General features: G+C 37.1%; 1 protein-coding gene across 13 annotated transcripts in view; it reads right to left on the reverse strand.

The window, feature by feature from the left end:
* The window catches only part of SGIP1 (SH3GL interacting endocytic adaptor 1), a 216,272-nt gene that overhangs the window by 13,471 nt on the left and 176,418 nt on the right, over positions 1-26,383 (reverse strand). For all 13 annotated transcript variants that reach the window (XM_077951048.1, XM_077951138.1, XM_015141559.3 and 10 more), the window contains 3 exon segments: positions 17,679-17,790; positions 7,480-7,635; positions 3,023-3,155 (listed from right to left, as the gene is read on the reverse strand). In XM_077951048.1, the coding sequence (XP_077807174.1) occupies positions 3,023-3,155; positions 7,480-7,635; positions 17,679-17,790 (401 nt within the window).

Raw genomic sequence — 26,383 nt, forward strand, 5'->3', positions numbered from 1 at the left:
CTGAGGTTCTGGGATATTAAGTACCTATGTCAGTGGCCAGTAGGAAGCTGACTTAATTCTAGAATTCAGTATCTTGCCTACACTTTATTTATTTTAAAAAAGTAGAGACGGGGTCTCACTATGTTGCCCAGGCTAGTCTCGAACTCCTGGGCTCGAGTGATCCTCCCGTCTCAGCCTCCCAAAGTGTTAGGATTACAAGCGTGAGCCATCATGTCCAGCCCTTGACTACACTTTAATACTTTACACAAAGTTCATACTGCAATAGGTGAATCCTGTCTAATTTCTAGATTTACTTAATAACAAACATGGAAATGAAAAAACTCTATAGGATTTAATGATTAAAATTTTTTTTTATCTGAAGTGAAGATGTACATGCAGTGTATATAACTAGCGTCCACGAAGGAAAGGAACTGCCATCTTATTTTCACACTTTGGGGATGCAAACCATACATGAAATTTAACTTCTGCCTTGAAATTTAATTTCTCATTCAGAAAAAGAATTACATTTAGAGTTTTCCTTTCTTATTTCCTTTCATTTCTCTCAAAGCATAAAGCAGTCACTAAGCATTTTAAAATATTTTGGGAAAATGTTATATAAAATGTGTTTTCTATTATATTTTAATTTGTAAGTGATGAATTTATACCATATTACATATTTTTTCAGTATTATCCATAATGTTTGAAGAGTATATACTATTCTCACAAGGAAAAATTATATTCTTTTGCATTTTTGGAAAATATACCATTATATAGATATTTCACTTTAAATGGTTTCCTTACAACAATTTAAATAAATGTTTTCCAAAGCATAGGATGCATAGACTCCCTTGAGAAACTTACACAAAGTACAGATACTTGGATTGCATTCTAAACCAATTAAATAAAATAAAAAAATTAAATATATATATGTATCTGCTAGGTCCTAACACTCCCAAATATACATATATTACATGTATATTTAATAATGATATCTACCTGTATTTACATATAATATATAATATATTCACATATAATATATTCACATATAATATATTATATATTATATTCACATATAATACATCATATTTATATATTTGTATATTTTATATAATATTTTAAAATATTTATAGATATTTAAAATATTTGTATAAATAAATATATTTATAAATATAGTATATATAACTATTATAAATAAATATATATATATTTAAATATATATAATGTATATTTCTTTTTAGCATCAATTCAGAACCGGCATTTGATTGAGAAACACAGTCGAGTTTGAGATATCCTGATTTTTATTAAAGTACAACTTTCTTCATTTTAAGAGAATTAATCTGAACATACTTAATCAAAAATCATAATGCATTAAAAATATGGTAAATGAAATGAGCCAGGCACAGAAAGACCAATACCACATGATCTCACTCTTATGTAAAATATTTGAAAGTTGATCTTGGCAGGGCACAGTGGCACTTTGGGATGCCAAGGCAGGGGGTCACCTGAGGCCAGGAGTTCGAGACCAGCCTGGCCAACATGGTGAAACCCTGTCTCTATCGAAAATACAAAAAGTAGCCAGGATGGTGGTGCGTGCCTGTAATCCCAGCTACTTGGTAGGCTGAGGAAGGAGAATCGCTTGGACCCAGGAGGTGGATGCTACTATAAGCCGAGATCGTGCCACTGCACTCCAGCTTGGGCAACAGAGCGAGACTTCATCTAAAAAAACTAACTAAATAAAATAAAATAAACATAAAAATAAAAGTTGATCTTACAGAATTAGAGAGTAGAATGGTGGTTACCAGAGGCTGAGGTAGTGGTGGTGGAGGTGGTTGGGGTGGGGGTTTGTTTAGGGAGATGTTGCTCAAAGGACAAAAAACTTCAGTTAGATGAGAGGAAGAAATTCAAGGATCAATTGCATAATGTGGTGACTATAGGTAATAACCATATACTGTATTATTGAAAAACGCTAAAGACAGTGAATGGAAAGTGTTCTCATCACAAAAATAACTATGTGAGGTAATGCATATGTTAGTTTAATTTAGTCATTCCACAACACATATATTCAAAGTATCATGTTGTACCTAATACAGATATACAATTGTACCTGTCAATTAAAAAATAAAAAGGTTTAAAAAAATCTAGGCAGTCAGCTGGTGTTGTGGCTCACGCCTGTAATCTCAGCACTTTGGGAGGCTGATGCGGGTGGATCACCTGAGGTCAGGAGTTCCAGACCAGCATAGACAACATGGTGAAACCCTGTCTCTACTAAAAATATAAAAAATTAGCAGGGCGTGCTGCTGCACGCCTGTAATCCTAGCTACTCAGGAGGCTGAGGCAGGAGAATCGCTTGACCACGGGAGGTGGATGTTGCAGTGAGCTGAGATTGTGCCACTGCACTCCAGCCTGTGTGACAGGGTGAGACTCTGTCTCAAAAAAAAAAAGAAAAAAAATCCAGTCAGTCAAGTGGCTGGGAATCAATGAGAGACTCAGGCACTATCAGGATCCCGGTATGAATAATAATTTGAGGTAAGGTCAATCCTAGACACAAAAAGAAAGTTCTCATATATTGTATATATCAAACATTGCTTTATTATTGAACTATTTCTTAACGTTAGATTTTATTAGAATTCTTTCATAGGACTCTCTTACTAGAAAAATGAAAGCAGATTGTTTACATTGAATCATTTAAAATAAGAGGTTGTAGTATAGTAATGTTCTTAACAAAATTATAATCATCTTGTTTATCAATATAAACTTATAATCTTAATTAGTATAATGTTCTGCGACTTCCTTTTTTGTGGCACATTTCTCTAATTTTGTGATAAAATGTTTTACTTGTAAGCTTAAACTAATAAGAACATGTATGAATATTTTTGTCAGTAGTCCCCAAGTTGTCTTTTAAAGTTTCCATTTAGAAAAATGAGTTATAGCTTTTAAATAATGTTAAAAGAAGCATTACTTTGGTTATTTTTATTCAATAACAGGTACTTTAGACAAGAAGTATGTCATGTGAAAGAGATACTGACCATGTAAATAGGCTTACCTGATATTTGAGCATGTCAACGTTATAATATGTAGCCTGGGGTTTTTGTTCAGACACTTTCTTTAGGTGAGTCATCAAATTTGGCATGTTTACCCAGAATTCCTTGGTATTGGCATCATTTTGTGTATTATCACTGTTCATTTGGGAAGAAAAATGATTGAGTAGCATCTTAAAACAAATACAAACCCTACAAGAAGCATCTTAGCAAATTGTCTTCTGATATGTAGAGCCATCTTTTGACAATTTGTAGAGATTATTATGAATCTATTAACAGTGGTGTGGTTTTCGTACAAATACAGTTCTGAATGCTCTTGTGTTGGTAGATTAATATCCACAGGGAGGAGCTACTGTGTTGCTATCAGTCTCAGTGAGTGCTCAGTAATATTAACTAATTGCAGCGATAATTGGGTGCTTTCAAGAGTGAATTATTTATTAACTCAAACTTAATAGCCCTTTCTACTGCACCAGTTTTGTCTAAATTAGTCAGTTAATGCAATTAAGGAACTGAATACATTTATTTACTTTTGAATTACTTTGACCAGTAGTTTCTCAGAAATTATCTAGCGAAATATTTGACCAAATGTAAACATGGCCTTTATCACCAACTAAGCAGAAAACAGTGATACTAAAATTACCATGCTACCTTTTCAGCATTCATAATATTTCATCCATGAGCATTTAAATCATCAAAGATTTCACTTCACTTATAAGACGATCCTGGAGTTTAAATGACAATCATTGTAGTTATAATACAGAAGAAGAGCAGAATCTTTACAAGCTAAGAAGTTTTCTATCCCTATGAGAGTCTTAGCTTTGCTCAGAGGCCTGTATACAGACCACTTACCCAATCTATCTTGCAAATGCTCATCTCAGTGATAAAAAGAATCAGGCAAGAGTGTACAAACATATAACTCATTTCCCATATAATGAGGAAGCTAAAGCCACAAGTGATTCAGTTACTTGTCACACACATTTGCTGACATTTCACTTTCAGAATATCCTATATAGTACAATAACAGTAGTTATAATTTCTTGAGCACCTATTATATGCTATTATAAACTATTTCATTAAAATCTACCCTACAAAGGAAGAATTATTGTCTTTGTTTCTAAAGATGAGCAAACTTGTTATAAAAAGAGAAAATTCGGGGTTGAGAAGAGAGAAGACTGATACAGTGAAAAATTGAAAAGACAGGTCAAAAGCAAGTTGCTATGATTCAGTCTCCAGAATTCCTATAAATCAAGAAAGCTGAGTAAAAAACACCAGGGCCTTAAAACTGTCACTGATCTGTTAGGAAAGGGTGGCCAAGTCTCAGTGTGACCAGTGTGGTTTTGCTGTCCTTGGATATAAGGTTATTGAGGACGAGGTAAAGCTCTTTGGCCCTGGAAATGGAGGAAGGGGGTGGAAAACACATGTTGTCCTGAAGACTTTGCCCCTTGTCGGCTGAGCTAGGGATGCTGATAAGGGCTATCTGAGTGTTTTAATTGAAAAGCATCTAAGTTACCCAAGCTCTCCAAGCTGTTGCTACACAAGCGGGCAGGAGGTAAGAGTAACAGAGGGTCAGTGAAATTAAATAATTTGCTTAAGGTCATGCAGCTAATAAGAAACAGAGCCAGATTCCAGCCCATATCAGTTGTACACTTTCCCACTATGCCAAAACAGAGGTTCAGAATTAATATCTAGCATCATATCATTAATTTGTACTAAGTAGATTTGAATAATTGGGAAATCCTCAATTATATAAAACAATTTTAAAGAAATACATTTGCTGAGTTTAATAGCAAAATAAGTTGTCGTAGGTCTGTGATAATTTCTTAGAGAACCTGCTTTAAAAAATATCCAAGAAAGCTTTGCCAATCAAATGCTTACACAGGGATGGAATTCTTAAATGCTCAAGGCTTCTTGAGCATTCTTCAGTCTCGTATTTGACTTGACATTTGTTCCCGCATATTTTTTACAAGCAAAACTTTTTTCACAAGAAAAAAGTAGACGTAATCTTCAATTTGACCCCTGTCATAGGGATTGCAAACCAAAATGTCCAGGGGCCATGGTCACATATGAAGTCTTCTTCAGTAAACATTAAGGAAACAATTGGCTGATGATAGACACTAAAGGCTGGGACTGCAATCTAGAATGATGCCTGGTCAACAACACCTTTTTAAAAACTGGGGATGGTTGTGGTGGTCGAGGTAGTGGAGTGGCACTGCATAACAAAACTAAAGAGTCTATAGATGACTAAAGGGTCACTCATCACAGCCCTGTTATAGTGATTAAATATTTAGAGTTCATAAGATCCAAATTAATGTGATATATTTTCTTTCTTTCTTTTTTTTTACTTTTGCAAATAATAATTTAAGGGTCTATATAATATTTTGGTAAGCAAAACCCTTTTGAGTGATATTTGATTCTATGTATAAGACCAATATGTTAATACATGTATACAACTTTTGCACATATGCGTAAGAACTTGGCAACATAACTGCCTAAAAATGCAACAAAAGCTGTAACTATGACACCAGTCATATTTACAAACAAACTGGCAAGATATTGGCACATAATTCCTAATTTCCGATGGAAGAACCTTGAAAAATAAACTGGCTCAACGTGCGCAATCAAAACACGGAGGGAAACTGAAGCAAGAATTTGAATTAAGAGACTTTTTCCATTCCCTCATGGTTTGCACAGTCTTGTATGGCAGATGGATGAATGAAGAAACACAAATAGATATGTCATTATTAACTGTAGTAAGTGCCACAAAGGAAAAGAACAGTGTACCTTTAGAGAGAATAACAAGAGGACAGAATTTATTAGGTTGGCGCAAAAGTAATTGTGATTTTTGTCATTTAAAAGTAATGGTAGAAACTGCAATTACTTTTGCACCAAACTACTAGTTTAGGGCTGGTTGGTGGGGGTCTGGGGAGGAGAATGGGATAGTGTCAGAGGCAGAGTAGAGCTGAGACTAAAGGATGAGTTGGAGTCAGGTGAAGAAGGTTGAAATAGTATTCCAGGCAGAGGAAACGTACTAAAAGCCGTGTTGTGGGAAAGGACTCAGCCTGTTTCTGAGATTGACAGGTCTTGCTGGAGCTAAAAGGATTCTGAGGCAGGATGGTGGGAGATGAGAACAGAGAGGCAGACAAGGTAAATAACTCAAGGCCTCAAAGGCAATGGTAACACGTTTAGATTCTGGGACAAGGGTAATACGAAGCCACCAGGGAGTTGTGAACGAAGATGACCTGATTTACTCATAAAAGACCACCTGGCTGCTAAAATGTACTGGAGACGGGCAAGATTGGATTCAGGGAGAGAAGAAGGCAATTGCAGTGCTACGGGGAAAAGACAGTGGTCACTTGGACAAGGGAGGTGGCAGTTAAGAGAAAAGTGGCCACTTCAGACAGAGCTTTGTAGATGACCATCAGGACTTCATGATGGAGAAGCTGTCAAGAAGACTCCTTTCAGCTCATTCACTGCAAATAATTAACTTGTATAATTGACCATTTTAATAGCATGCATGCATGTGGGTTTGTGTGACTGTGCATATGCATAATAAAGACATCAAATTCAGGTTTAATAGCTAGAAAATGTGAAAATTATATTTATATAAACAGATTTGCAAAAGTTTATTTTATGTCATACATGTAAAGTTCCATCAAAGCAATGATCATTATAATGAAATTGTATTAAATATTAAACCTGTATTTGATGTCTTTATTATGCATCTGCACATGCACAATCACACCTACACACACAATTGATTTAAAGAGAAAGCCAGGCGCGGTGGCTCAAGGCTGCAATCCTAGCACTTTGGGAGGCTGAGGCGGGCAGATCACTTGAGGTCAGGAGTTTGAGACCAGCCTGGCCAACATGGCGAAACCCCATCTCTACTAAAAATACAAAAATTAGCCAGGCGTGGTGGTGGGCACCTGTAATCTCAGCTACTTGGGAGGCTGAGGCAGGAGAACCACTTGAACCAAGGAGGCTGAGGTTGCAGTGAGCTGAGATGGTGCCACTGCACTCCAGCCTAGGCAACAGAGTGAGACTCCATCTCAAAAATAAAATAAAATGAAATAAAATAAAAATAAAAAGATGCTCATACAATGAAAGGATTTTATTCTTGTTATTTGGCTCATTTCCCGCCATTGTCATCCACTGTCTGTTGATAATGAGTAAAACAGACAATGAATAAACTGTTGCTGATACAGATGTTCTTACTCTGTCTCTCTAACCACTTGAGATAGTCGGCCATTAAAACATGTATATGCATATGCAGTCACACACATACACAATCACCCACAACAAATTTTGATAGCTGGCAGATTCCATGTTTGAATCTACAAATATATCTGAGTGGTGGTAATTTCACTATAGTGCGACTCTCTTGCTAAGATATATCCCTCATCTAAGTACAAAGTACTAAGCCACATATATCTCTGAAAAATTTATGCAAAATCATATTTACCAGCAGAGAAGTTGGGGATTTGGCAGGACGTGTTCTAACCTGCTGAAATTTACCACCCGAAAAGTCAGAGCAGCTGGGGATGGGTTGTTGGCAAAGTGTCTGGTGATGCCAGCAGGAAATGACAACACCATTTCTCCAGTAATCTTAACGATACATCTGGCATATCAAAACACAGAGAGGAAAGAGAGAGAAAACCGATGTCAATACACTGAATCAAACTGAATCAAAACAGCTGTGAAAAACAATTTATGAGGCAATGTTAAACAGCAGAAGAGGTGCAGAAGAGATAAACGGTATTTTCTTACAATTCCATTAAAAAATACTTTAACTTCCATTTTAGGTTCAGGGGTACATGTGCAGGTTTGTTATATAGGTAAACACATGACTTGGGGATTTGGTGTACAGATTATTTTGTCACCTGGGTGCTAAGCATAGTACTTGCCAGGTTTTTTTTTTTTGCGAACCTTTCTCTTTTCCCAGCCTCCTCCCCCAAGCAGGCCCCAGTTTCTGTCGTTCCCCTCTTTCTGTCCACGTGTTCTCATTATTTAGCTCCCACTTATAAGTAAGAACATGAGGTGTTCGTTTTTCTGTTCCTGTGTTGGTTTGGGAAGGATAATGGCCTTCAGTTCCATCCATGTTCCTGCAAAGGACATGATCTCATTCTTTTTTATGGCTGTGTAGTGTTCCATGGTGTACATATAACACATTTTCTTTATCTAGTCTACCACTGGTGGCCATTTAGGTTGATTCTGTGTCTTAGCTATTGTGAATAGTTCTGCAATGAACATACCAATGCATGTGTCTTGATGATAGAATGATTTATATTTCTTTGGGAATATAACCAGTAATAGGATCTTTGGGTCGAAGGGTAGTTCTGTTTTTAGCCCTTTGAGGAATCACCACACTACTTTCTACTATGGTTGAATTAATTTACACTCTCACCAGCAGTGTATCATTTCTAACTTATCTGAGAACTAAATGGTCAACACTTATTTTACAAAGTGACTATTTTGTTTTATATGTTTTGAAATGTAAGAAGAAAAGCACGGCTTTTCTCTTTCTGTAGAAGTCTATAGCTTCGCCTCATGAATAGAATCCTCTGCTCTGGTGGTTCTCCCTCACTTTGATTTCTGAATCTTTGGCAGCATATTTCAAGATAGTAAACTGTACAATGTCATCACATTATTTCTTGGGACTTGTCCTAGTTCTTCGAGTAACATGAGTAATGCCTTTAGCATGTTCTTTTATGTACTCATGAGGTAAAGTTTTTGCCTGCATGTAACTAGTTCTTCGTTCCATTAATTTGTCTATTTGTTAAAAATTGTAAAATCAGTCAGATAAGTTAACACAATGGGATGATAGTGTGGAAGGAAAAATAATTCTTTGTTTTTTAAAAAAAGACTTTGTGAAGATATAATTGATATATAATAAACTGAACTTATTTATAGTGTAAAACTCCATGAGATTATATGATGTAAAATCATCATACAATTAAGAAAATGAACATTTCCATCATCCCTGAAAGCTTCCTTATGCTTTTTTGTAATCCCTTTTTGTAATCTCTCCCACTGCTTCCTTTCCCTGTCCCTAGGCAAGAGTTAATATGCTTCCGGTCACTATACCTTCTTTTGCAATTTCTAGAATTTTATATAACAGAATTGTAAGGTGTGTGATTTTTTGTTTCTTTCACTCCACATAATTATTTTGAGATTTGTCCATGTAGTTGTGTGCACTAATAGTTCATTTCGTTTCGTGGCTGTGTAGTGTATGGATATACCACAGTTTTAAAAAATACGTTCACCTACTGAAGAACATCTGGGTTCTTTCCAGTTTTTGCCAATTACAAATAAAGGTGCAATGGATACATGTGTACAGGTATGAGTATGAATATACCCTGTCATTTCTCTTGGTCAGTACATAGGAGGAGAGTCACTAGCTCACACAACAGGTGTGGGCTCTCAAATTCATTGCCTCTGCGTTCCAATTCACCCTTTACTAACTGCGCTGAGAAAATTAATGGACTTTTGTTATATTTTCTCTTTGCCTGCAGGAACCATGCTTAGTTTTGTCAGTAGAGGGCGCTAGAGAGACACTGCAGGAGAAAGGGGTTTTCCTTCTCCCTTCCAGCGTGCTTGCAAATGCTTGCTCTTGCAATGCACAAGGCTTATGTAGTGCCAGGCTGTTGCAGAGCAAGAGGTTGTGTGTGGTTCCTGCAGTGCATGTAGTGTCCCCAGAGTGTGAGTTTTGCAAGTCATTTAGCTCTAACTGTTTTCTAAAGTGGAAAATACAGCTGTGCATGAGGGTTTTAGTTATTCCACACTCTCACCAACACTTGGTAGAATTGAGAATTTAAATCTTAGCCATTCTCATAGATGAGTAGTAGTATCTTCTTGTTGTTTTAATTTGCACTTGCATAATGGTTAAGGATCATAAGCATCTTTTATGTGCTTGCCATCAGTTATCTTCTTTGGCAAAGTGTCTGCTTAAACTGTCTGCCAAGTTTTTAAATAGAGTTGTTTGTTCTCTTATTGAATGTTAAGGTTTCTTTACACATTCTGGGCATTTCAGTTGTCAGATATATAATTTGCAGCCCAGTCTGTGGCTTGTTTTGTTTTTTCTTTCTCTTAAAAACACATTTGAAGAGCAGAAGTTTCTAATTCATCAATTTATTCTTTTATGGGTTATATCTAATCCAGTCATTCTTTTGATGTCTTATTTAAGAAGTCTTTGCCAAACCCAAGGTCACGAAAATTTCATTTATATTTTCTTTTTCCTTTCTGAGACAAGGTCTTTCTCTGTCACCCAGACTAGAGTGCAGGGTGCAAGCATAGCTCACTGCAGCCTCAAACTCCTGGCCTCAAGCAATCCTCCTACCTTGGCCTCCCAAAGTGCTGGAATTACAGGCATGAGCCACTGCAACTGGCTCACTTATATTTTCTTCTAGAAGTTTAAAAAAAATCTTTGATTTTACATTTAGCTTCATTACCCATTTTCACCTATTTGAGTCTTACAATGTATATAATGTCAAGTATGGATCTCAGTTCATTTTGTGTGTCTGTGGATATAAATATCCAGTTGTTTCAGCCATTTTCTGAAGAATATTTTTTTCTTCAGAGAAGATTAAAACCATTTTCTGAGAAGACTGTCCTTTCTCCACCGAATTACTTTGAAAATTTTGTTGAAATCTAATTGTCCTTATCTGTGTGAGTCTATTTCTGGATTCACGATTCATTCTGTTCTATAGATCTATTTGGTCTATTTTTTAAGCCAATATCGCACTGTCTTGATTACACTAGCTTTATAATACTTATGAAATCAAGTGATGTTCTCTAACTTTGTTCCTTTTCATAGTTGTTTGGGCTATGGTAGGCCCTTTGAATTTCCACATGAGATTTATAATCACTGCGTCAATGTCTAAATAAAATCAATTCCTTGCCTCTCCGTTCCAATTCACCCTTTACTAACTGCGCTGAGAAAATTAATGGACCTTTTGTTATGTTTTCTCTTTGCCTGCAGGAACCATGCTTAGTTTTGTCAGTAGAGGGCGCTAGAGAGACACTGCAGGATAAAGGGGTTTTCCTTCTCCCTTCCAGCCTGCTTGCAAATGCACGCTCTTGCAATGCACAAGGCTTATGTAGTGCCAGGCTGTTGCAGAGCAAGAGGTTGTGTGTGGTTCCTGCAGTGCATGTAGTGTCCCCAGAGTGTGCGTTTTGCAAGTCATTTAGCACTGCCAGTGCCTGGTAGCACAGACAGCTTCCCTGTCATCTGACTCATGGAGTACAACTGGCTGGGCTGCCACAATGCTCAGATCTTGCAATGCAGATGGATTCTTTTCCAGCCTCCTGCCATGTTCATGCCTTCTCCACTGCCATCTTCTGCAGTGCATGGTGGCGGCAGCACCCACCGACCTTAGCTTCCCCTGGCACTTCCCTTGGCCAGTTTTGTAGTAGAATGCCTCAGTGAAACACCTCCCTATGAGCAGCTGGAAGTCAGCTGGGCTCTCCTTATGCTAGGCCTGAAAACTCTCAAAGAAGTAAGCTGGAGCAATCATAGGGCGCAACTCCTCTCTTAGGGATCACTGCCTTCGCCTGAGGTCCAGTGTCTTGCAAGTCATTGTTTTATATATTTTGCTCATTTTTAAGCTGTTTGAGGTAGAAGGGTAAACTGGTCTGTTATTCTACCTTGGCTAAAGCAGAAATTTCAAGAAGCTCATTCTTCTTTGGGAAACAGTAAATACTTAAAGTGAGTGAGCTTCTTTATGATTTCCTCCAATGTCTCCACAGTTGACTCTTATAGTACTTCACCTCTCAGTTCAGGTATGTACTTTCTAGGGAAATTGATGTTAATAAATGAAAACTTTGCTCACATTGTAGCATGGGGTCTCCACATTGTCCCATAGTCACCTTGTATATTGTGTAACTCTAATTGATGAAACACACCTGGTTCAGGTGAGGAGCTCTCTGGCATACATTCAAAATAGCTTAAATGAGGAACTGCTATAGCCTTGTATGTTTAAGGCTGGGTTTGGGGCAGAGACGGGGAGCAGATGAGCTTCTTAAAGATGCCATGTGAGCCTCCTTCACTCAGGTGTTAAATCCATAACTTTGTAGTGCTCTGAATGAGATTTTTGGTTTCTGGAAGTCTGCATCTCCATCTTTCCTGGAGAACACTGCTGACCTCCCAGTTTGGGAGCAAGCTGCTGCCTTCCTTCTCTACCTTTTAGATCCATTAACCCTGTTTGTATACTAGTGCCAAATTGGTTCTGAGCCTTGACTTCCCCTCAAGCTGAGTCTACTCTTGATATTTGTCCATATGTGGACATGGAGAATATTGTTTGGCAGCTATTAGAAAACTATTAGAGCACTTATAAAATTAGATTTCAGCACCTACCATCACTCAGTATATTGTTATTAGCAGTGGTGGCTCAATTATTTTTTAACTGGTAGGGAATTTTCTCAGTTTTCTTTCCAGGTTGCTCAAAATGAGATCTAAACGGTGTCTTGGTAGGAGATAAAGTTTCTGTTTTGAAAGCAAGTCAGACAGGGGAGGAGGTGGCATTTATGACAGGCATCTGCCTATTCACTCCTAACTATGCAAGTTGTTATTATTATTTTTTCCAGTGGGGTGTTAATTTAAAAATGAGCAAAATAGCCTCTGCTTTCAAAGGGCTTAGTGTCGGGTAGAAGGTGGGAGAGGTAGTCCACGTAGCCCTGTGTAAGAAGTACTGAAGCCTCAGTTACGTTTCGGCATCACAATTGTCAGAGCCAGAACTTTTGCTGACTTAATAACCCATCCAGTGTCTAAATTGACCTGAAATGTTCTATAAACAAATGGAATATTTTCTATACTCACTAAATAATTTTATTTTTAACTTAAGGATTGTTCCTACCAGTATGCAAGGTGGCTACATTTCATGTGAGTTTGGATGTGGAAATAATGCGAGATGGAAATATGAATAGATGCTTACTTCATGAATAAAATAAGAAATCATGTGAATCCTCATAAATGAAATATTTGTCAAAAAATGGCAAAACTTCAAAGTCAACCAGCCAAGTGACTTATACACTGGATTTTCCCTAGTGCCATGGGCAGCACCCATTCGCTGGTCACAGAAACACTGGCCAGTTTTGTTCAGGGAATGTGTGAGGTCATCAGAGATGCATCTCTCTCATAAAATGTGATTTATATGTACTGCTCACTAAACTCCCAGATCTCTTTCTCAGTGTACATCTTTGTAGATGTAGCTTCTCTTCTTTTCTTTACAATTCCCTTTCTTTGGCTTATGTACTGCTTTTCATATTATGAGACTAAGTTCAAAAGAAGGCCTTTCCAAAACATTTCTTAATATCCTTTCCATTTAGCCTTCCTTGGTTTTTCCTTTCTCTGGGTTTGCTTGGAGTGGGTACAAATCTTTTTCTAGAAAACTGCGTTGCAGTTTTGTGCACATCTTATTTACTATTGTGAAGGCAAGTTCTGTGTCATAGGTTCTGGGAAGGCAATGGTGCATAACGCGGAACTCAGAGTAAGAACTCAGTGTTTAAAATATAAATTTATACATTTACATATTTATTTATAGGGTGCCTACACAATAAACCAGGCACAATGTAATGTGCTAGAATTGGCAGTGACAAATTGGACAAATGGTCCTTGTGCAAACCTCTAGTTTAAACAGGAAGACATATACTGAATAAATAATTAAAATGTGACGATAAAAGAAGGATAAGAGACAGCTGAGAAACCTAAGCTTTTCCAGGGAATTAGAGAGTTAATCTCTGACCCTTATTTTTAAGCACCAAGGTTCTTTAAAAAGAAACTAACAGTGGGAGATGTGTTTCCCCAATCAATAGCAAAGGTCAAGGAATTCGCTGCCAGTGAGCTACTGAGAAAGTCTTACATGTCAGAATACCTGTTACAGGTGCTCCGAATATTTAGAGTATAACTATATTTAAATGGGTTACATATCATAGTATATAATAATTAAGATAGTAGATTTCTGTTCCCAGTGGATGGTCTGAGAACAAATGGCTTTGATGCAGGATGACAGGGAACTATAGACAAAATCAAATCCAAATGCCTTTGCTGCATCATTTCTCTCTTTGGTACCTTGGTTGGCATTATTTCCACCTGGTGATAGAACTTGAGTTATTTCCTTGAAAGTGAATAATAAAGGAAGAGCAATTAACATGGTGCTGAAGATGCAATTAAATATATGAGTGTCACTTCATGATTCATTTATATTTATAAGTTACTCATTTATAAGTTTCTGATTTCAAAATTTTAATGAAATATATTGGATCTCCCACCTACCAGCATACAGGACATCCTACAACTATTTGTGGCAATAAAATTGAAAACAGATATACATCCACAAGTCAAAGGCTCAGTTAATTTAGAAGGGTCACTAATATTAATTTGGCTCAAGTGCCATGTCATTGGAATGCCAAGGCTGCAGACACCAGGCTTACAGGTGCAGACCACCCTACACACCTGTCATAGTGTATTGGGAAACTGAACCAGGGTGAAAACTCTGGCTTATATTGTGACAGGCTGACAGGGGATAGGCTGCTATACCACTTACTGGAATTAAGAAATATGTTATTAAGGGCTTCTTGACTCCCATTGCACCATAGTTACATGTGTTCTATGGTGCACTTTTTATTATATTTATGCACAAGTCCTATTTTGCATATGAGCTGTCTTTATTACCAATATGCCTCCTGTCTAGCACAATGGCAGGTACATAGTAGCCATTTTGTAAATGTTAGGAGAGTAATTCAATTTAACTTGTTCAGCAAATATGCCTTGTCCTGTTTAGCTGAGGACACAACAGTGAACCAAACAGGCAAAATCCAGCTCTCATGGTGTTTACATTCTAGTAAGGAAGAAGACAAATAATGGACAACAACAACAAAAAAGATGTTAAGAGAGAAGGGCTATGGAGACAGAGAATGTGAGGTAAAGAGGAAGAAAATGTTGACGGGGTGGGGAGCTCTGTTATTATTTTATACAGAATGGACAGGGAAGGTCTCTTTGATAAATTTACTGAAGAATCATGAAGGGAAGGAGGGGACAAGTCACTCAGAACCTAGGAGAAGAACCTAGGAGAGAAAGCATCTGAAGGCAGAAAGTGCAGCAAATGAAAACTCCTGAGGTGCGGATGGGTTGGGGTGATGGAAGAGAGATGCCAGGAGGCCATGTGGCTAGACTGGAGTGAATATGGAGGTGAGGGTTGGAGGCATGGTCAGGGATAAGGAAAGGAGTGATGGAGATGGGATCAGAGAAACAGCCACTGGGGTGAGGCTGGGGGAGTCTCCAAGGGCAGATCATGGAGGGTCTCGTAAGAGTATTATGAAGCATTTTGTTTTTACTTTGAACAAGATAGGAGGATTTTGAGCAGAAGAGTGACATGTATGTTGAGACTTTGTAGGGGTGCAAAAGTGGAAGAAGGGAGACCAATTAGGTCTCCCTGAATAAATTAGTGGATGAACGAATGAAAGCCAATTAGGAAGCAGACAAAGATGAATTCATTCTTGTGGATCCCCAGTGGTTTTCACTTAGGTATACACTTTCACTCCACACTCCTGACTACTCTAATTTTTAAAAAGGGCATTTCTGGCCAGGCACAGTGGCTCACACCTGTAATCCTAGCTCTTTGGGAGGCCAAGGTGGGCAGATCGTTTGAGCCCTGGAGTTCAAGACCAGCCTGGGCAACATGACAAAACCCTGTCTCTACAAAAAATACAAAAATTAGCCAGGTGTGGTGGCGTGTGCCTATAGTCCCAGCAACTCAGAAGGTTGAAGTGGGAGAATTGCCTGAGACTGGGAGGTTGAGGCTGCAGTGAGCTGTGATTGTGCCATTGTGTTTCAGCCTCGGTGACAAAGTGAGACTCCATCTCAAAAAATAAATAAAAACATAGAAGGGTGTTTCTGTCTGCTTTTCTCAATTCAGGCCAACCTGATTTTCTAAGGTATGGTCAGTAGTCAGTGGTAAGTATTTCTTAGAACTGGAATAACAGAAAATTATGCAAATCCTTTATCCAAAGAAGATTCTACAGAACAAATATGTATGAATAAAGCATATCTACAGCTAACGCTCATGGTGTCTACTTGCTTTAACAGTTCAGACGTATGCTCTATAAGAGGTAGCTTGTAATTTCTATTGATACAGGGATGTGGCAAATGGCTTTTCTGTTTTGAGGATGAAGGAGAAAAGACATGGAAAATCCAGAGTCCACAGTGTTTGTTTCTCTATAATATTCTGGGCATAGAATGAAACCTAGATGTTTAAAGAGACATGAAGTTGATAGATCCTAGCGGCTGGCTAGTACACTTAAAGGTGGAGTGACTAATTATATTAGTTTTCCAGTATAATATTGTTAGATTTCGAGTTTTAGATTTCTATATACACATTGACTTTTTCTTCTCCGGTTTTTAAAATTGTATTTATTTTTCTGAAACAGGGTGTTGCTCTGTCACCCAGACTGGAGTGCAGTGGTGTGATCATGGCTCACTGCTGCCTCTGCCTCCCAGGCTCAAGTGACCCTCCCACCTCAACTTCCCAAGTAACTGGGACTGCAGGTGTGCACCACCACACTCAGACAATTTTTGTATTTTTTGCAGAGCCAGGATCTCCCTATGTTGCCAGGGGTGGTCTCGAACCCTTGGCCTCAGCAATCCTTCTGCCTTAGCCTCCCAAAGTGCTGGGATTACATGTGTGAGCCACCATGTCTGGTCTCCAGTTCTTATGTCATAGATATTAAGTTTTTCCAAGCCCTAGTCTTTGTAAGTAAAAAAACTAAGAGCAGTTCTTTCCTCACGTAGGCGTTCCCTTTATTGATCATATTCAGACCTGGAATTACATTAATGACACTATTGAAACTAAGTCTGACTTAGTTGTTTAGTTTTCGGTGTAGATCACTAATCACTTTTAATCTTTTTTTGGATTACAAATCCCTTTGTTAAGTGATAAATGTTATAGACCCTTTCTATAGAATAATGCACATGTGCACACACATAAAATACACAATATAATTTGAGGGAAACCATCGATTTTCTGAATCCTATCTATGGAATTCCTTAGCAAGAGGTCAAATATTTAATTATATAAATGTATGCATTCAGACCAAGTCCATTGTCAGTATGTACATGTATAAGTGAAATCAGGCTCATGTAAATAGAAGGTGGTGAACTCTCCCTAGAATTTTTACTTTGCTCTGATTATAGTTTTTTTCTTTCTCTTTCATTTTTGGCCAGTTTTTCCTTACTTAATAAGGGTCACAGAAAATTTGTTCCCTTGATACTTTGAGTGTTTTGGGAAGGTGTTTTTTCTTTCATGTTCTCATTCCAGTGAACCATCGTTTTAATTTATACGTGGGTGATTCCCATCCAGGAAAGATTAAGACAATAAAAGACATGATCTGTACTTTTACTCTTGTGAGACAATAAAATTCCTCATTGTTGACAGACTGGGTTAGAGTTTTCTGTTACTTGCAACCAAAGCAGAATCAAAGATTTCTAGGTTTCTAGAGTAAGTTATCTAGAACCAAAACGGAATCAAAGGTTTCTAGAGTAAATTCTCTTGATACATTTTAAAAAGCATGAAATCAATATTCCTAATGACATTTTCACCTCTATTGTAGCTGTGCCACCTACTATTGCTAACTGAATTATTTTTTGCATGGACCAAGTATCAGGCTTACTTGCTTGGATCAGCTCCTTTGAAGTAGGCATTGACTGTTTCTGTAAATGCTGCTGCAACAGGGAGAGTGTCCTGGGCTCCCATGGTTAGGGGGCTGGGTCCCCTGGAAGAACCTGCATGAAATGAAAAGTTTTCATTTATTATGAAATTAAGAGACACTTTAGTATATGTGAAATTAAAAGCCCATTAAAGGATTAAGGAATAAAATCTACCCCTTAATGTTAAAAAAATGTTCTAAGAACCATAACTCTGTATATTCAACATAGAGCTCAAGTATTTAAAAGGAAATATTTGGCTAGTTTACAGACAAACACACTTGAAATTAATTCAATTACGTATTTTGGCACAGAAAAGAAAATCCAAGCAGAACAAAGTCATAGGGGTTTTCAAATGTTTTGCATAAAACATAAGGCAGTATTTGCATGACAGTTTGTACAGCAGGTGGTTAATAAAGACAATTATTAGTTTCCTATTTGAGCATTCAGTTCAATCAATTGCCCATACTAAAAACTTTTTTTCATTTCTTCATTTTGAAGAGCAGCCAAGTGGTATCACATTACCCATTTTTTTTCCTGGATTATTTCCATTTCAAAAAGCCCAGTTACTCTCAGACCAAGTAAGCTCAAGTTTACATGTCCAAAAACATACACAACCAAAATATACACATTGACTTAGCACAAGACATAAATGCACTAATTCACACTATTAAAAATAACGCCAGCTCTCATATCTGTTGAACACCTGCTATACACAGGTGTTCATGCAGACATGGGCAAGGCATGTCTGTACGAACATGGGTGCCTTGCATGAATAATCTCATTCAAATTCCACATTGGCCTTGTGGGATAGGTATGATTATTCCCATTTTATAGCAGAGGAAACGGAAGCTCCATGTAAGTGACTTGCCTAAGATAATATAGTTAGTTAAATGGCAAAACAAAAATTCAAACCTAGGTGTATCTCCCTATGGAACTCATGTTTTTCCCACCATACCATGCAGTGTTCTAAATGAAACATTTTTCTGTATCATTTTACTGTAACCTGTAGCTTCTGAAAGCATCAACATTTAAGATTATTGTTTTTGTTATTGATCTGTGGGCATGGTATTGAGCAGTAAAGTTTTGGTAATTATTACATAAAGTATTTAATTATGTCACATACGCACTGCTTCCCCTTCCTGCCAAACAAAATGCATTTACTCCTCCCCACTCCCAGCATGGACTATATACTTTGGTGTTAGGCTTGTTTTCTTTCACCTTCAATAACTTTTGTCCTCTTCTCCAGGTCTGAAAACAATCTACCATTCGTACACCTCCCTCCTCAATAAAGCTTTCCTTGATCACTCTAGTTCATGCTAGCCTCTTTTCTGTCTCCTCTTGGCTTTCAATATCTTGGACTTGGCAATTGACAATTAATTTAACAAACAGTTATCTAATATCTAATATCTACTATGTATCAGGTATTATGGTAGGTGTTGGGGATTCAAAAACACATGGTCTTTGCCCTCAATGAGTTACAGTTCAATGTACTGATGTCATCAGCAGCAGCATTGTGATCATCAACATCATCAACAGTCACCAATCTTAATTACCTCCATTAACATTATTTGTTGCACACTTACTGTTTTATATATATTACCTATGTAAATGTATGAAGTAAGTATTGTCTTCATTTTACAGTTTGATGGAACCAAGGCTCAAAGAGTTTATACAACTTGTTCAGTCCTGCACAGCTGGTATGCATAAAGTTTAAGATTGGCACTGGGGTATGTATGAGTTCAAAGCTTAGACTCTGAGGACATTATTATTTTGCCTTCTTAGTACGCAATTATGTACCAAGTGGGCAATTACAGACTCACTGGGTGAGTCTGAAGTTGGAGTATGCATGGCTAAGTCTTTGCTGCCCATGGAGCCCTACATTTTAAAAGGGAGTTACAATGGCATTAGCTTCTTTAATGAGACCTTGACAGTCCCTAAAACCCAGCCTGGATGATATTGGCCTTCCACTAAATACGTGTTGAATTATCCACGGGTGGGTCTCAGAAAAGTAAGGTTTAAGCACATTTATAAACAATAAAGGCACAATAAACACAGGCCATTATTTTGTAATGGTGTTGTTCAGTTTAGTTGCTCTTAGTTGTTAGTTCAAATGTTTATTGAGCGACTACCAGTTTCTGGAGAAGAATGGCTTCTCTAACTGTTGGTTAAAACTAGGCCACAGTGGTAAGAGGGCTGGACTGTTACCACTCTATCAGGGTCATTGCTACTACGTGATTGAAACTTAGCATTTGGTGAGGAGGATAGATAAATCTACAAGCAAATGGAGTGATTTGATAAATTCTTTAAAAAAATGAGCAAAGCTCTATGAAAGCACTTAATGATGCTTGTATAGGTCTGAGGAAGAAGATGATCTTACAAAGAGTAGAAGGAAGGAGGTCTACCTTGTATCTACGTGTGGAGCTGAGCAGACACATTTAAGAAACCACAGCAAGTGTGGTACTGTTTGTGTGTGTATGTGAGTGTGGTGGGTATTGAAGGGTGACATGTGGAAGCAGATGAGGCTTGGGGAGTTAGCAATTAGGTCATGAAGAGTTTTATATAAACATTTAGGAAAATTTGTCTTTATAGCCATTAAAATCCTAATTCCTTTTTGATAATCTAATACAAATCTAAGAATACTTTTCAGAGCAAATCACACACATATATATCATATTTATTATTTAAAGTAGCATTATAAATTTCCTGAGGTTCTTGGGGTTCTGGAACTTGGGTTAGAACACCCTGAATGGAAGATGGGAGGCCTCTGAAGTATTTGAAACAATGGACGTCAGTTTAGAGCACGCTAGCTATGTAAATGTATGAAGTAAGTATTGTCTTCATTTTACAGTTTGATGGAACCAAGGCTCAAAGTGTGATGCATAGTTTAGTGAAGGAGACGATAATGTAGATGAGGAGATTTCTTAGGAAAAAAGATAAAAATGAGGAGAGAAGCAGATGCTAGTATATAAAGGGAATGTCATCATCATAATATTTTTCAATTCTGCAAAGCATTTAATAGTCTTCTAGGATAGTCTTATGAATAAAATAGTAAAAGTTGTATGGATCATAGTCTTGCCAAGCGAATTGACAATTAGATAAATCACAGTATCCAATGAGCATGAATCAGTAGCTATACATCCATTGCGAAGGAACTGTCTAGTGGATTATCTCAGAGACTGGTCCCTAGTTTGGGCTCTTTAGTGGCTTGGATAAAACTGAATAAAGTGCTCAGAAATGGCACATTGTAGTGGCTAAGAGCATGGGATTTAGCATCAGACATACCTGGGATTGAGTCCTGTCTCTGACACTTGTTATCTAAATGATCTTTGGCAGGGATGATGTCATGATACCCACTTTGTAGGCCTGTTCTGAGGATAAAATGAGGCAAAGCATTTAGCATCGCGCTTGAACCACAGTAAGCACTCAGTAATGATTAGCTACTTTTATGATGATCATCATGGCAGATTCATTAAAAGAGCTAAAATTTTTCTTATAATTTTGAGGTACTGAACTGGAACTTATAAGAAAAATATCAGCAGAAACAAATGTAAAATTCTTATATATCAAGGTTTAAAATTAATGAAACAATTGTGGTTTGGTGAAAACTTGCTTGGTAGAAGAATACGTGAACAAAAGCACCTGGAGGTTTTAGTTGATCATCAATTTTCTATTGTTGAGTTCTAAACCTCTTGCCTAGCTTGGGCTATATCAAAGGACAAGTAAGAGACACATCACTAGAAATGACGGTTGTAGTGCTTTTTGTTTGCTTGTGTGCTTTGTTTTAAAGCTCACAGATGGCAATTGGAACACAAGTCAAAGACCACACTCTTCAGTGTAATGATACACAAGGCCATCTGTGGCATGATCAAAACCCATTTCTCCTTACCTACCTCCCCCCACGTCCCCCAACAACACATCCTCTAGCTATGATAACTTCTGGGCACTATAGTCCTTATTGTAGAACTGATCAGTGATGCCAGGGAAGGAGAAACACACAAAACAACAAACATTTACAAAGAACTTTCTTATCTTTAAGGATACAAAATTTATAACCCTAATTTCTTCACATCCATATACATTGCAATTGATATGCCATTTTGTGTTTTACTTTTTCCCACTTACAATATTTTTTATTGCTATTTAGTCTACATATCATTTTCTGCAACTATTTGTTATTCTACAAACATTGTCCAAATGTTGAACCACTTCTAGATAGCAATCTAAATCCATCTTTGTTTAAATTGGTATTGTTTTCCTTTTTTAATTTCCTTAAGATGTAATGTATTCCTACAAAGTAGAATGACCAAATCAAAAGGCAGATCAATGTTTAATTGACAAGAATACCAGGTATTTTGCATAAAGATTATACTCAGTGAAAATGATATGAGTAATAAATGAATGCTTTCATTCCCCCATAGCACCTCAGAGAGTTTTTGTTTAGTAGCATTATTGGAAAACAGGGCTAAAACCAGAAAAGTGTCCAAGATAATGAGAAATTCAAGCCTTATGGCCTAAGAGGACTAAGAGGGGCCTGGAAACTGTTTTCTAATAACTGAAATAATATTAACAGACAGCGACTCTGGAGACCAGAGTTCAAGGCTATAGATCTGCAAGTTAATAGCTCTGTGGTCTTGGGGAAATCTCTTAAACTTAGGTTCCCTCGATCATGAAATGAAGGCAATAGACTGCATAGTGTCTTTGTTTTAAGATCCTATGATTTTAAGTCGTCTATAGGCATTTAAAATTTTTACAGTAAGAATAACTTTCTAACAGAAAAATAAACTGCCCTGGAAACAGCATACCCTCACTGGAGATTTGGATGGCTCTGTCGTATTTACTGAGACACTACCATGTACAAGATAGTGGTGAGGACATAAATATGTAGTCTTTCAGGAAAAAAGACATAAACATATGGAAAACTAAATAACAATAATGTATGCAAACAAGAGGTTAGGTAAGATGATGGTTCAAGTGACATCACTATGGGATTAGTTCACTGCAAGACTAATTACTAAATGAGTGGTATAGCAGATGCTATTAGTTGATTTAATAAAGGAAACCTGGACTCTAGAGTCATATAGACTTCGGTGTGAATCCTGGCTCTTTGGCTTACCATCTGTATGTCGAGGGACAATGTATTTAAGTCTCTCTGTAATCAGTTTCCTCATCTTTAAAATGGTATAAAGATAGTGTCAATGTTAAAGGCTCATGGTGAACATCAAACAGCATAACATTTGTGAAATACTTAACATGGTATGTACTTGAAAACATATGACTAATGTTATTGTTTTTGTTGCTGTCATTTTTGTCAGGATGAACTTTACTGAGGTTGTTGAATTAGAATTGGTTCTTTGAAGTTAAGTAGGTTTCTAGGCAGAAACAAAGGGAGATACAAAACAAATAGAATTCTTCACTGAGCATGGAGTTAGCGCAGAATTCTTTCAGCTTCCTTCCGTCACTAAAATTCTATCATATAATCTGTGCATGTGTGCCTAATTTTTCACATATCACATAGGTAGCTATTATATTGATTTCAGTGGCTTGATAATAATACTTGTGTCAATAGGAGATAAAGTTGGTTGAATGCATGTTTATTTTATTCAAAAAAACAAATTGATTATTTGAATAATCATAATTAATTTATTAAAATGTGAGTTCTTGTAATAATTAGACATTGTGCTAGGTGCCGAAGGATACACAGAAATGTATGAGGCATATCCTTCCCTCTATGGAGTTTATTGTATAAAAGAGGATTATAATATTAACTACAAATGAAACACTGTATGAAGTTAGAGAACAGTCTAATATTGTAATTATTGTATTATTGTTGTTAATAATAATTTACCAAGAATTCAATTGGAGGCAGTATTTATTGACATGGTTTTTTTGTCTGTCCTTCAATAACATCAAAAATCAAACACTAACGTGGCTTTATGTGCTTTGTACACTGGAGTGTACACAGGTTAGGTATAATTATCTCTAGCCCAAAGTAACCCTGCTGGTAAGTGGTGAAGCTGAAATTCAATCTTAGGTTTTCTGGCTCTCTTAATGGTAATTGTAGCAGCAATGAAAATTTCTATCTCTTACTGCATACCAACCACTATTCAAAGGACTTTACTTATATTAATTACTAATCCTGGTAATAAGGTAAGTTTATGAGCGCTCTAAGTACCATTCTTGCCCTTGTTTTACAGATGAGAAAATGGTTTCAAGTCATTCAATAGCCTTGCCATCGTCACCTGGCAAGTAAACAATCAAAACAGAACTGTGATGCAAACCAAGCACTGCCTGACTCCGGATGCCACCATCCTCCCTACCTGGCTCAAGGAGCATAGAAGTCAGGAGAGAGTTATCTTAGGAACCTGATTATGTATTTGTGGTACCCCCAGAAGGATGAGTTGCTGCCATTAGCCTCTGGACCTCCAACAGAAAAGCATCTCCAGAGTACTGGGAAGTAATTGACATGCACGCTTTGAGGGGGTTCTGAGGAACGGAAGAGGGCACAGAGAATCGCCAGTGTGTGACTGTGTGTTTTCTGAAAGGCAGTTTTCTGTGACTCTCATTACCAAGCAAGGTCACACAGATATACACATGTAGACAGGCTGAGGCTAAAAATAATTTAAATTCTTAATAGCAGCATGACTTCTGACATCTTTAAAAGATGAGGTCCTTAATTTATGAAAGCATTTCATGGGAAGACAAATGAAAAATGAACGTGGGGAAGGAGAACAGATTGTATATGTAAGTGTTTAAAGAAGAGGAAGAGAGTTTTTAGAAGAGAAATAAAAAATTAGAAAAAAAAGAGGAAAGAGAAAAAAAGCAAAATGCACAGGTACAGAAATTAAATACAAGTATAAGGTTTTCTTTTATAAATAAAGGAGCGTTTGCCTCCTGAGTTTAATCAAGGTGCCTCCTATGCACTTCTGCCAATCATGTGCAGTGAGCAAGCCTGCATTCGGGCAGGCCAGTCTCCTCTTCCTGTGCACTTTCTCCATTTTCCATATAATCTCGTTCACTTTGCAATGTCGAAGTTTAGCACTTTCTCTCATCAAAGCCAGCTCATGAAGACAACGTATTTTCAGTTTTACATTTAGTATGAATTTATGTCAAACTAGTGGCTCCCTTGGGGGTATTGTGGCATTTTCACAAAATTAACAATAAATGGTAATATCTATTATGTAATGTATTCATACTCTGTGCAATAATTCACGTGTGTTATCTTCCTTAATTTGCACCACCATCTCACCAAGTAGGTGCTATTTCAAACAACTGTTTCTTATAGGAAAGCTAGAGTGCTTAAGTAACCTGCTCAAATTCAGATAACAAATGCCTGCAATAAGGAGTCTAGGATGGCGTCAGAGGGTGTGGGCTTCAGTCTTGACTGTGCTTCTTCAATATTTGACCTGAGATGGTCAATGATTCTAGCTTCACCTCTGTTAAATTGGGACAATAATACCAGTGCTCCCAATCTTATCCAAATGCAGGAAGGATCTGCACCACTAATGCCAGATGCCAAGACAGCTGCATATTTTACCTTCTGTTCATCTGAGGTTGGAAACAGTCACCCCGAAAACACAATCTGAAGCATGGACAGCAGGAGAGAGTGGTCTGATTTGTTTACCGACTGTCCCCATTTTGCAGGCTATCAGGCCAAACAACCACCCACCCTACCAGATCTGCTGCAGGCAGGGGGCAAATGACCCTTATGCCCAGGGATGACAATACAGGGATATAACCAACAGATGGAGACATCAGAAAGCCTCAGAGTGCATAGAAGAGAGACAATGCTCCAGAAGATATATGAAGTAGCAAAGAGTGAAAATTAGACTAGTTTTTTCTTTAAAAGCTGATTGTATTAGTTAGAATTAGGAAAAAGATAAATGAGACCCAACTGTATAATAATTTATAGAATATGTTATATATAATGCAGGGACAAAGAGAAAGAATGTTGGAAAGAGATTGGATTAATTCTGAATCTGGGTTTTACCCTTACTCTGTGACCCTGAAAAATTACCTGACCTCTCTGAGTTTCAGCTTCATCATATTGTAAAATGAAGAGAGTACCTTTTGCAGACATTCGGAGGATTAAATATGATGATACAGGATGTTCTATGTTCTTGTTATTTGAGGATAGTCAATAACAGAGAAGTCATTTAACAATTAAGGTACTTAAAATGGATACTAAAATTTCATAGTACATAATGACAGACAGGTTTGATTGAGATTCTAACCTGTCATAAATTAAACTTGTGAAACGATCTTTTATTAACAAAGTTTAAGCTACATTAATAATTGAGTTCTTAGAATGAATAAAAATAATTTGTGTTGATATTTTTGGGAAGGGTATATTTTTCTGATAAAATTGTATTACAGCTTTACACATCACCCAAGATTTAGGTTTGGCTTTGATTCATGATCATCAATAGAGCATTATTGCAGAATTAATTGAGAGTTTTATACATTATTCTAAGAGTCTCTCAGTTTCTCGTCTTTGTTTTGAAGTGGCTCGGATGTAAGCTTATGCTTTTCCCTCTTTTTTAGTAATTAATAGTTTTAATTTCTGTTAAATTCTAAACTGACAATGACTTTGGGTGTGATGAAAAGCTTTACATCACCAGTTTCATAGACTTCATGGAATCCTATATCCTTTCTAAGACTGGCAATTTCA

The sequence above is a fragment of the Macaca mulatta genome, chromosome 1, assembly GCF_049350105.2.
Source record: "Macaca mulatta isolate MMU2019108-1 chromosome 1, T2T-MMU8v2.0, whole genome shotgun sequence".
NCBI classification, from domain to species: Eukaryota; Metazoa; Chordata; class Mammalia; order Primates; family Cercopithecidae; genus Macaca; species Macaca mulatta.